We start from the raw sequence: 11,592 nt of genomic DNA, 5'->3' as shown, positions 1-11,592 counted from the left end.
GGGGGCAGAGGGGGGATGGGGCCGCAGAAGTGACCCCCAAGGGGTTCTGGAGCGTTTTTTACCTCCTCTCTCCTTCTTCGTCTCGTTGGTTTCTCGGTGTCTTTTTGTTTTAATAATTTATAGCGCACCCCCCCCCGCTCCCCACGCACGTCCCCCCTCCCCGCTCATCGAGCAGTTCGCGCTTAATTTCTACACCTTCCCTTGGTCCCCAGGAGCTTCCCACGGCGTCTCGGGCGATGGCGGCGGCGGTGGGTGGGGGTCCCCCGCGGCCCCGGCCCGGACCCCCCCCCCCGGTGCTCCCGGTGCCCCCGGTGCCAGGGCCGACACTCCCGCCCGCCCCTAGTAGGTGGCGGAAAATTTCATTCGTTTCTGCTTCTGTCTCTGGTTGCAAAACCAAACCCGCACGACGTTCTTTTTGAGGTCCAATTTCTCGGCGATGGCGGCGATCTTCTCGGAAGAGGGCCGGGGCTGGACGGCGAAGTAAGCCTCCAGGGAACGCTTCTCCGGGGCGGCGATGGAAGTCCGCTTGCGCTTCTTCTCGCCCCCGTTGAAGAGCTCGGGCTTGTTCATTTTTTCCCGCTGGGCCCCCTCGGCCTCCTCCAACCAGGCCTGCAGGATGGGTTTGAGAGCGATCATGTTGTTGTGGGAGAGGGTGAGGGACTCGAAGCGGCAGATGGTGCTCTGGCTGAGGGAACCCACCCCTGGGATCTTCAGGTTGGCCAACGCCGAGCCCACGTCGGCCTGGGTCACCCCCAGCTTGATGCGGCGCTGCTTGAAGCGCTCGGCGAAGGCCTCCAGCTCCCGCGGGTCCGTGTCCGAGTCGCAGATGGAGGCCAAGCCGGCCGCCCCCACCACCGCCGCCGCCGAGGCCACCTGCCCCGCGGCCCCGTGGTGCGCGGCCACCAGCCCCGGGTGCGGCAGCCCCGACGGCATGTTCATGGCGGCCGGGTGCGAGAGGTGGCCCAGGCCGTGCATGTGCGAGTGCGGGTGGGCCGAGGTGGAGATGAGGCCGCCGCCGCCCCCGCCGCCGCCGCCGCCGCCCCCGCCGCCGCCGGCCCCGCCGCCGCCGCCGCCCGCCCCGTCGTGGCCGCCGCCGCCGCCGCCTCCGCCACCCCCGCCGGGCATGAGGGCCAAGGAGGGGGAGGTGATGTGGTCGAGGAGGTCGCCGGGCTCCAGAGCCTGGTGGTGGTGGTGGTGGTGATGGTGGTGGTGCGCCAGGGGCACGGTGGAGGTGGAGGTGCAGGGCACGCTGTTCATGGTGTGGTAGGTGGCGTCCGGCTTGAACGGGTGGCTCTTGCCCTGCGAGACGGCGATGTCGACGGCGGCCAGAGCCTCGGCCCGCGCCAGCAAGGTCTCATCGAGGCTGGCGAAGATATTGCTCTGCAGCTGCAAGGGACACAAAACAGAGCGGGGTGCGGGGAGAGGAGGGCAGCGGGGCGCCGGGGAGGGGGGCAGAGAGAGGGTAAAGCGTGGAGAGGGGAAGTGCGGGGTTGCGGGAGGACGGGGTGTGTGGTGGGGAAGGAGGAAAGTCAAGGGAGGAGAGCCGGGAGGGGAGAGAGAGGTGGGCAAAGTTCGGGTGAAGGAGCGGGGGCAGCCGGCACAGGTATGCGCGTGGAAAGGGGTACGGGGGGCGGAGAGCCAAGTGAATGGGGGAAGCGGTGTATATAGCAGGAGACAACACGGGGAAGTGAGGGGAAATAAGGGATGGGGTAGAATAATAGCGGGGAAGGGAAGGAGGGGGAGCAAAAGAGGAAAAGAAGAAGCGAAGAGTGAAAAAGGCAGGCAGTCGGGGAGGAGTCCGAAAAAGAGAGTACGAGGGCGTGAAGGGAACAAATAATAAAAAAAAAAAAAGGCGAAAGAAGAAGAGAAAGGAGGAGAAGAAATGGATCTGTAACTCTCAGCTGGGGAATTGTGACACACGAGAGCACATAAAGCGCATTCCTTTTCAGAGGCCGAGTCATAAAAATTAATACAGAAAGTGAATGAAGTCGGAGACTCGTGTGAACACCGCTTTCAAAAAAGATCACAGGCGCTCAGATGATTGCAGAGGAAGACATGAAAAAAACATTAAGCGCCGCTTGTCAAAATGTGCCTCGCAGCGGTTTTTTTATTAATGCACATACACATACATGCAGTACACAGAAAAGAAAGAGAGCGAGAGAAAGAAAGAGTGTGTGCGTGTGTGTAAGAGAGAGAGAGAAAGAAAGAAAGAAAGAAAGAAAGAAAGAAAGAAAGAAAGAAAGAAAGAAAGAAAGAAGAGAACTGCAGCTGCCTGTCCCTTACCGGTGGAGTTGGTAGACATGCTCTTCTTATTGCTTCCGAGCTGGAGTGTAGAGAGGGGTATTTGTGCTCAGGTAGGGTGGGATGCATGGCAAAATGCGGCTGTTTGCTGTTCATGGACATCATCTTGAAGGCTTGGCATGTAAATCCACAAACACTCCTAAAGTCGGGAGAAAAGTGCTCTCCGGGCGCTCTCCTCCCGCCGGGGGAAGCCGCGGACGGCGGCGGGTGGCGGTGGCGGAGCCGGTGGCGGCAGTGCCGCAGCGGACCCTGCCCCCGCCGCCGCCGCTGCCGCGGTGGCCGGGGCTGGAGTGGGTGGGTGAGCGGGCGGCGAGGCTCCCTCCGGCCCCCGCCGTCTCACGCCGCTGCCTGCCGCTGCCCGGCGCCGGGCGCGCTGCGCTGCGCTCTGCCCGCACCTGAGCCCCGCATCCCGTGGCTACCGCCGGGCGGGCTCTCGCGAGAGCGCGGCGGCTCCGGCTTTGACAGGCATCAGCTGTCTCCCCCCCTTCCTCCTCCTCCTCCCTTTCCTCCTCCTCCTCCTTTTCCTCCCACCGCCCCCGGTCCCTGCCTCCCCGCGCCTTGTTGCATCTCCAGCAGCCCTCGCCCGTCTCGTCGGGGCGGCGGCGGCGGGGCCGCTCTTATAGGGATCGACGCCGGGCACCGGGCGGCTGCGGCACCTGTGGCTGCCACACGTGCGCGCTGCGCGGCCGCCAGCGCGGCCCGGGGCGCCCCGACGGGGCGGGGGTGGGCGGCGGGGCGCGGGGGTAGTGGATGCCCCCGGGGCGGGGCCGGCCGGGGTGCAGGCGGGCGCCCCTTCCCGGCCCTCGGAGCGGGGGTAGGAACCGGCCCAGCCCTCGGCACCGACACACAAAGGTGCGCTGCCCCTGCCGCGGCCGGGGGGAGAGGCGAGTCCGCGCTGAGGGCCCTCATGGCAGAAAGGGGTGTCCTCCAGCCGCACCCCGCTACTTTCGGGAATTATACCCCGGCTCCTTGAGAAGAACCACGGTGGCAGACGTTTGTTTGAAGCACTCAGAGGCTGTTGATTTCCGTATAATTTCATTCCCCTCACCCCGTGTAGTCGTGTTGCAGATATTACCGTGTCAGGCACGGCTGGCGGCAGCCGCCGCGCCCGCGGGAGCGTGCGCTGCTCTCCGCACGGGCAGCGCGCCGAGGTGACACCGGGCACCTCCTCCTGGCTTCCCCGCCAGCCTCGCTCCTTCTCCGTGGGGAAACCCAAGTTTCACTGGTGTGCTCTGAAGCAGAAAACACTCACAGAATATTTTTTCTTTTTCTTTCTTTCTTTCTTTCTTTCTTTCTTTCTTTCTTTCTTTCTTTCTTTTTCTTCCTCTCTCTCTTTCTCTCCTTCTCTCTTTCTCTCTTTCTCTCTTTCTCTTTCTCTCTCTCTTTCTCTCTCTCCTTCCTTCCTTCCTTCCTTCCTGTCTGTCTTCTCTCTTCTTTCTCTGTCTTTTCTGTGGTTTATTCTTTGAATACTCTTTCATTCGAATGACACGGTTAGGGAGTGACACTAGGGTTAATAACACACGGTTGCTTTTATGAGTGATTCGGGGATACTGTCTCGTTTCAGAGAAGAGTTTTTTTTTCTTTCAGCTGCTTGTGAAGTTGTAGGCAAAACTGTCGAAGGAGTGAATCTGCTAACGTGTCTGTGGGATTAGCGTGAATCCCTAGGGAACGGCTCCCGGTAAATCCTGTCCCCTGGGGCACGCTGGAGCCGTCCCTCGGTGACCGACCAGATGCTACCGGGTTTGTTTCAGCAGAGCTGCAGGCTGGCAGGCAGCAGGGTGTTTGGATCAGGGATGTGGCAGCCTCGGAGTGCATCGGAATTGCTCCGTTTCTGCTGGGCGCCTCTTTTTTTATGCACATAAACACAGCCGAAAGGGCATGCAAGCACACACACAGAGCACACACCACAACCCCAGGTAAAGTCCACATTTGTCTTCATAAGCCCTTCCCCAGCTCCCCATCCAGTACGCGAGGAAGGAGGGAACGACGGCCAATTACTTGTGCGAGAGGCAGCCAGGTCTCCATCCATCACCGCACCCCCTGGGGTGGCGAATGCAACTTCATCTCTGAGGGGGGTGAACTTGAAACTGAAAGACACTGGTCTGAAGTGGGGTTGGGCTCCCCTTGTTTATAGAAGTCATTGCATCAGAATAGCCAAATCATACTTTATGTGGATTTCTTTTTCTTTTTATTTTATTTTTAAGCCAAATGACTTATTCTAGCTATTTCTAAGCTACCATGACTTGTAAACAGAAAGCCTCCTGGAGAAGAGGAAGAGGAAGAGGAAAGTAGGAGAGGAAGAGGAAAGTAGGAGACACCACCGTTTTTCGCCAAGTTCCTGGGAAGTGACCAGCTCCAGGAGAAAGGCCCGAGCAGCCTGCCTTTCCCTACCAGCGGCATGCACGGCGGGGCTCCTTGTCTGGCCCCGGAGGGAGAGGGAGGCGGAAAGCCGGGCTCGCTTCCTCGCCCAGCGGAGGAAGGCGTGGGGTGGCACCTCTGGCTGCTCCGCCTGGGATCCGTGGGTGTTCGCTCTCGCCAGGACGCTGCCAGGTCAAGTTCATCAGGTTTCCATACGGGAAACGCTGAGAGCAAGAGACAATTGTGCAAGCGGCGACAAAGGCCACCGCGGGGGTGTGGATTTTTAGGCTAAGCGATGACCTGCCTTCCTCCACAAATGCCACCGGGCTTGCTTTGCCCCTGCGGCCGGGTTCTCTAACCTCTGGGCTGGCAGGGGCTGGGCCACGTCTACACGAGTGCAGGCAGCCCGGGCCCCGGCCCTGCCCACACCAGCGGGAGCAGGGACAGGCGGCTCGGGCAGGCGCTGGTGGGCGAGACCTTCTCCTTGGCCGTAGGAACAGTACTTTCCTCCAGTACTTTTAAACGGACCCCTTCTGTTCTCTTGCTTCTTTTTGTCGGCCAGAAAGGCGGAAAATTCAACCACCCTCCCACCTCCGCCCCGAGAACCAGCCGTGGGCTGGGGAGGAGAAGACCTCCAGATGTTCTAAAGGTCTTCTGTTCCACCTCCTCGTTGTATTCTGGAGGCAGGGATGGGGGTGGGCACATCGTCTCCTTAGGTTGCGATGTGCATCCTGCTGGACTTCCTTCGGTTTGGCAAACAGGGGGTGAAGTAGTCCTGCCCGGCTGGAGAAACACCCCCTGACAGGTGCTCCTCGGTCCTTCACTAAAATGGCCCGGGGTGTGACCACCGCGGCAGCCCGAGGGCAGGGGGGTGACTGCGTGCGGCGGGGGGCAACAGCCTCCGGACCCCGGGGAGGCGGGGGGCTGCTGGTGGCTCCTGGGGCAGCGGCTGCCGGCTCCCGCCTGGTCCCTGCGGCCGCCCCCGGAGGCAAAAGCTGCGGTGGGGAGTCGCAGCCAACTTTTCCCTCTGTCTGATCTTCCAGAGGTGCGAAGAAGAGAGGGTAGAGACCACGGGGAGGAGAAGACTTTTTTTCAGGCACCGTCGCTTGTCATGCCCGGGAGGAAAAACTTTCCTTCGCAGTCCTTGGGACACTTTTTTTTTTTTGGAGGAGGGGAAGCGCTAACCTTTAACGCAACGCTTAAAATTACAGCCCCTCCTGATGCTGTCCCGACCGTAAGGCCCGCCGAGGTGCTGCAGCCGGTCTCCACGCCGCAGCCCCCTCTGCTCCCCCTGCCCCACCGAGGGCGGAGGCTGCTGCCCGGGGCGGGGGGGTCCCCAGGGCTCGCCGGGGACCAGCCCTCCTTGTCACTGGCCCCCGGCAGCCCCCCCTCCTCTCCGCCACACACAGCCGGCTCCCCGGGAAGATGGCTTGAGCCAGGCTCAGCATCGCACGGGCCTGGTAATAGATTTTATTTTAATGTTCGCTGTTATTTCTGTTCCTCGTGGGTACGTCCAGCCTCATGAATACTGATGGCAATAAACTCGCAGGCTTTGAGGGGCGAGTTCATTGGAGATACGACCATGCTGTAGTCCCACTTTTATGGCCCAAGATGCTAAAGCAAGGGAGGCATATATATATATGTAAAACACATTTACTTATCTCCCGTAGATTTCTCCAGTTTCAAATGCAAGAAATAGGCAGATTTCCTTAATTGACTGAACTGCCTATCTCGAGAAAGTAATAAAGTAACCCCTTATTCCCACAGTGAAACGATTTATAAATGAATTACTGTAACCCATTGTATTTGATTTCTCTTTTTAGGATTCCCCAAAGATGAATATAGTAAAGCTTGGGATATTAAGTATTAATGTCTGATCATAGTTTGCTATATATCCCGACTTTAAAAAAAAGTTAATGTGGAGCTTATAGAACCGCTCACTCTAAACCTTCTGGATATTTTTATTCCACCAAACGTTAGCTTTACATTTTTTTTTTATTTGTCCGGTATTTGTTCTACTCTGAGTGTCAGCGAGAGAACTGAGCGAAAACCTACAGTATATGTGTTATTTGGTGAAGTTCACGGAAAGTCAATATCCCATTTAGCGTAAAAGCTATTTTTCCTTTAGATGATAAAAATCAACTTTCAGAAAAAAAAACAACCCAACGACCAGCCCTTTGGGGGAATGCACAAAAAGTATTTCCATGTCCTAATGAGGACTTTCTTTACATCAGCAAAGACCTGCTAATTGCTAATGTACAAGCCACAATAATTGCTTTTGCAGCCGAAGTGTAGAATGTTGTCATATTAAAAATTGAAACGCTTGATGGTGATTTAAGTCCCAAGGTAGTTCACAACGTCCCCTTTCGGGAAAGTAAGGAGTCCGGGGGAGCCAGGCACAGGTCCGGTAGAAAACACTGCAGGTCCTGTTGCTAGTAAAGTTTCTCGCTCTTTCTTTTAAGTGATGCGGAGGAATTAAAAAACACCCCGAGAAGCCCCTCCAGCAAAACACCTCCCGGACCACGCTCGCTTTCCACACCGGGTCCGTGGGCAAAGCGGTTGCTGGCTTTCAACAGCGCCCACGATCGCTCCCGCTCCCCGGACGCCACGTTGCGATGGGGTAGCCGGAAAACGCTGCCTTCCACCCCTCCGAAAGGCCCGGAGAGGGGCTCGGAGCGGGGCCGGGGGTCGGTCATCAAACGGGTCTCACCGCGCTCCGGGCTGCGCTCGGTTGCCCAAACCGGGAGCGGAGCGCTCGGCTCCCCGCCCCGCGCGAATCAAAGCGCCTTCCGAGGGGCTGGGAAGTAGTTGCCTTGTCATGTAACACATTGCCCTGATTTATTATAAAATTTTAACGAAATCATGCATATTTTAACAGCCTTTAATCACTGCATGAAAATTTAATTCATGAACTGTAGCGCGTTTAAATAAATGAAGTGTTAATTCATTAGGATTAATTAATTTGTTAAAGGATTGTGTGCAAGGTTAAGGTGGAAGAAAAACTCTTTGTTGGTTTCGCGTCTTAATCACCAGGTTTTGTTAACAGTGAAAGGGGAAAAAAAAAAAAAGCCGCGACGAGGGTTTGCGTGGGGCGCGGGAGCCCGGGGAAGGGCAGCGCCGGCGCGGGGGGGGAATCCTCGGCCTCACCCGGCCTTTTTTTCGTAGCCGGGATCGGGCGGGCCGGCAGTGATGCCCGAGCCGGTTAATTAACTTAATCCTAGCCGAGCAGGTGGCAGCGGGTGCCGAGGAGCCCCGGGCAGGAGATGGGTGATGGTGGCAGGCGCATCCCCTCGCCACCCTCTGAGCAGGGGACAAGGACTCCGCGCCGCGGTCCTGCCAGCGGCTGGGAGCCAGCGCGAACGCTTCTCTCCCCAAAATTTGGAGTCAGGTCTAAGCCGGCCGGGGGAAAATAACATCACTGACACCGTTTCCAGTGAGGTTCGGATCTCCACGAAGCCGCTGCGGAGCGGCATCCACTCAACCCTGCGGCCGGTCCCCAGCTGCGACCCCGGCCCTCAGATGTGCCTCAAGGGGAGAGTGATCCTGGAAAGGGACAGGGACCTTTTTCATCCGTGCTCGGTCCTCGGGCTTCCCCGGCACATTTCGCCAGCTTAAAACCAGCACCCGATGACCTGGGTGACGAGCATCGGGTGCTAGTAGTAGCCGCTCGATGGGTTTTGACATTGTCCGTCTGGCTTCTCTGAAAAACAGCAGAGAGCACCCACACAGCTTGTAAGAACAGTAGAGAGGAGACAACGCTTTCTACTGAGAAAAGCTGAAAAAAAATCAGGAATACTAAGCTTCATTTGTTTTTCAGCCCAGTTTCATCCTCCCCTGCTATCTCCCACTACATTCACAACTGCCAAAGCACACGCAGGCTTTCCCCTGCACCCGCAGTGCTTTTCCCTCCGTCCTTCAGCTAATGAAGATGGCTTTTCCAGTTAGAGCTAAGGGACACTGAGGCAATAGCTCGCTGTTGGGCCATGAAGGCAGGACAGACAGGCCACGCTTTTAGGCCAGGCCTGACAAGCTGGTGGCTCATTACAGCTGTACAGGACTGCTGCAAAGGACCAAGGCACAGGATGGGCCAGACCTGGATTAGTAGCCAGAGGGGATCGCTTATCACCTCTGCAGGCAATCCTTGGAACACCATGAACCCCCATATCACGTTACCTCGGAGCTGCTTTTCCTCTCATCCAAACCTGGGAGGGGAGAAGGGAGAAGCCTTAGCATATTCACATGGCATGGTCCCATGCCAAAAGCAGCAAGGAAGGAGTGTTATCTTCACAGTTTGTGAAACATTTACCATCACCACAGTACAGAAAGGGTGTGTAAAGACTTGTTTTTCAAGCCTATGGCTGATGGAAGTCAGAGTCAGGACTTCAATGCTGTGCAAGAATTAGGATCAGACTTAGCTGGTTTAAACCTCCTTTAAATGGCATTATTTGGTGCGGGAAACAGTTGTGAAATGAAGAAGGGGGAAGGAAGGGAGATGCAAGTTAGCACACCTTGTATTGTGTATACAAGCTATGCACTGTTCCCCTTGCCCCCTTTTTAAAGATACTTTAAAAAGAGACAATAAAGCACATTCAAAACCAAACACGGCCCAAGGCAGTATCAGGTGCTGGTAGGTACCTCTGTCCCAGCAGCCTTTCATCTGAGAAAACAACAGCAAGCAGAACTGAACTGGGCTCTCACAAGGCCTTCAGGGATTCATGGAGAAGCAGGTCACTTGCCAGACTGTGTGTAGGTAAAATTGCCTACAAGAAAGTGAAAACTTGACCTTAGCGTTCTTGCTCTTAGGTATAACCCAATACATTTCCCTGGCAATGAACTGAGGCTGGTAGCAATCTCACTCTCCTGTGTTACCAATACTCCTGGAGAGCGTTCTCCTGTGTTACGACCTGCAAGTTGCCTCATATTTATTACAGTATTATTAGATGAAGTAAAAATATTACAAGCTATTAAATATCATTGGGCATTACAGGTCTCATCTCTACATCACTTGAAAACATCTATTGTCTTAACCAAAATTGTAATAGTTACGTTTTAGATCTTGTGCATTCCAATCCTACATTACTACGTAACTAGGTAACTATCATAAAAAATTAACAGCAATGAACTCTCGTTTAGGCCCTTTTATTCAGAGGGCATGGTAAGTGCAGCAAGAGACTAAGCAAGAACAGCATTGACAGAACGCAGCCTGGAGAACTGAAACCCCACATATGGCCAACAAATTTATAACTGAAGAAACCTCACTCATTACACATAGCTTAAAACTTTAAGTTGATATTGCACCAAACTCTGTCAAATCTTAAGCCAAAAGGAATACAATCTACATTAACCAAATAAAATCCAGAATCTAGAGTGTGGTAGCTGTTTTAAAGGCACTATTCAAAAAAAAACAAACCCCAACCTCCCCCCCAAACAACAACCAAACCAAAACAAACCCCAGCCAAACAAAACAAGACAAAGATACAAGAATTCAGATTTACAACTTGTGAAACATAAAATACTCCTACTTATAGCACTGGATGACAATCACAATCTGCTCACTGTATCTGCAGTTGAGATCTGAGGGTATGAAAGACCCTGGAAATCAAATAATTACAGATTACTATAACTTTCCTGTAACAACATAGGAAGTTACCAACCTGGAGCTGGGAGGCTGGAGGTGTTGATCTATGTGCTCCCATGACCGTTCCAAGTCACTCTCGGTCCTGGCTTGAGAATATGATATGAAGTTTACGACTTTGATCTTCAGCGTTTGTTTGAACCTTAGGCTCGGCTCTTCTATCCATTCAAGTTGCATGAGACATAAAATCTAACTATCCATATTGAAGAGCAAGCCCATAAGCGGCGTTCCTGTCCAAAGGACTGGAAAGTAGCATGAAAAAGCCCCCCAACATTTTCCTTTATTCTAGTTTGATCTCAGGTATGATACCAGTTGTATTCATGTTTCCATCACTGAAAATTACTTGTGTATCAGAAGTATACTGGGGTATAAAATGAAGCTCATAAACACACCTTTCCCCAAACCTACAATGAAACAAAACTATGACCTGAACACTTATTTAGTGCATATTTGCAATTGCTTTGCAATACAAGGATGCTTAAGAAAGTATTAGACACGTATTTGAGAAGCCCTTGCCTCTTCTTCCAAAGGGTTAAATCAAGGCAGCATTTTTTGACTTATTAGTAAACCTAGTCAAATCAAGTAGCAGCTCATGTCCAGATAGCTTTGCCAGCTCCCCAGTTTCTGAAAAAATGTTAGAATTGAATGACTAGATTTTTCCGTGATTAAAATTCAGGTGGTATACTGAAAGCAGTATATGAAAGCACAATGCCATCCAGCCTGTCACCAGGAAAGGGTCCTTGCATGTATGGCTTGAATGATGGATTTTTTGGTAAAGCTGTTTCTCAAAAAAGAAAAGAACGAACGCACCAATTGCACGAATGCATGCACATGTTACAATGTGAAATGTAGTTGTTGTTTAAATTGCTTACAGGACTTAACTTTACAAAAGACGAGCCAGTCTATTGAAATAATCCAAGTGGCTATCCCTATTTTCAAAGGGATGAAAGGCAGCATATGGATTTTTCATATCATCGGTATTGATGAAGCAAGGATGTCTCTTTGCAAGAAATGCCATCAGAGGTCTATATAGAAAGAAAAACCTGCATCTCACAATTAAATATGCCCTTAAAAAAACCCCTTAAACACAATAATGCAAAGAAACCAATTTTGCTCTGCTGCTTAATTAGGTCTCCTGCCTGTAGTAGGCCATCACATTATGTTGACCTATGCAATACTTTATGGAAGAGTCACCTCCAGAGAGGCCGAAAGCCGTTTCCATCAACCGTATTGATGCTGACACTAGAATGGTAATATATCTAACAAGGAGGAGGAAGGGGGATTGGATTTTTTTTGTG

General features: G+C 53.5%; 1 protein-coding gene across 3 annotated transcripts; it reads right to left on the bottom strand.

Moving 5' to 3' along the window:
* Nucleotides 1-339: 339 nt before the first annotated feature.
* Nucleotides 340-2,406, bottom strand: POU4F1 (POU class 4 homeobox 1). 3 transcript variants are annotated; one of them, XM_068425553.1, is made up of 3 exons: nt 2,284-2,406; nt 1,125-1,386; nt 340-1,034 (listed from the first exon to the last, which is right to left on the bottom strand). In XM_068425553.1, exons 1-3 carry the CDS (start codon nt 2,404-2,406, stop codon nt 340-342), a joined length of 1,080 nt encoding a protein of 359 aa, XP_068281654.1. The 3 variants fall into 3 exon arrangements, with proteins under 3 accessions (XP_068281654.1, XP_068281655.1, XP_068281653.1); XM_068425554.1 differs by having other exon boundaries at nt 340-1,030; nt 1,127-1,386; XM_068425552.1 differs by having other exon boundaries at nt 340-1,386.
* Nucleotides 2,407-11,592: the final 9,186 nt, after the last annotated feature.

The sequence above is a fragment of the Nyctibius grandis genome, chromosome 2, assembly GCF_013368605.1.
Source record: "Nyctibius grandis isolate bNycGra1 chromosome 2, bNycGra1.pri, whole genome shotgun sequence".
In the NCBI taxonomy this organism is placed as follows: Eukaryota; Metazoa; Chordata; class Aves; order Nyctibiiformes; family Nyctibiidae; genus Nyctibius; species Nyctibius grandis.
Note: the sequence above shows the minus strand (reverse complement) of the source record. Positions and strands in the feature narration are given on the sequence as shown.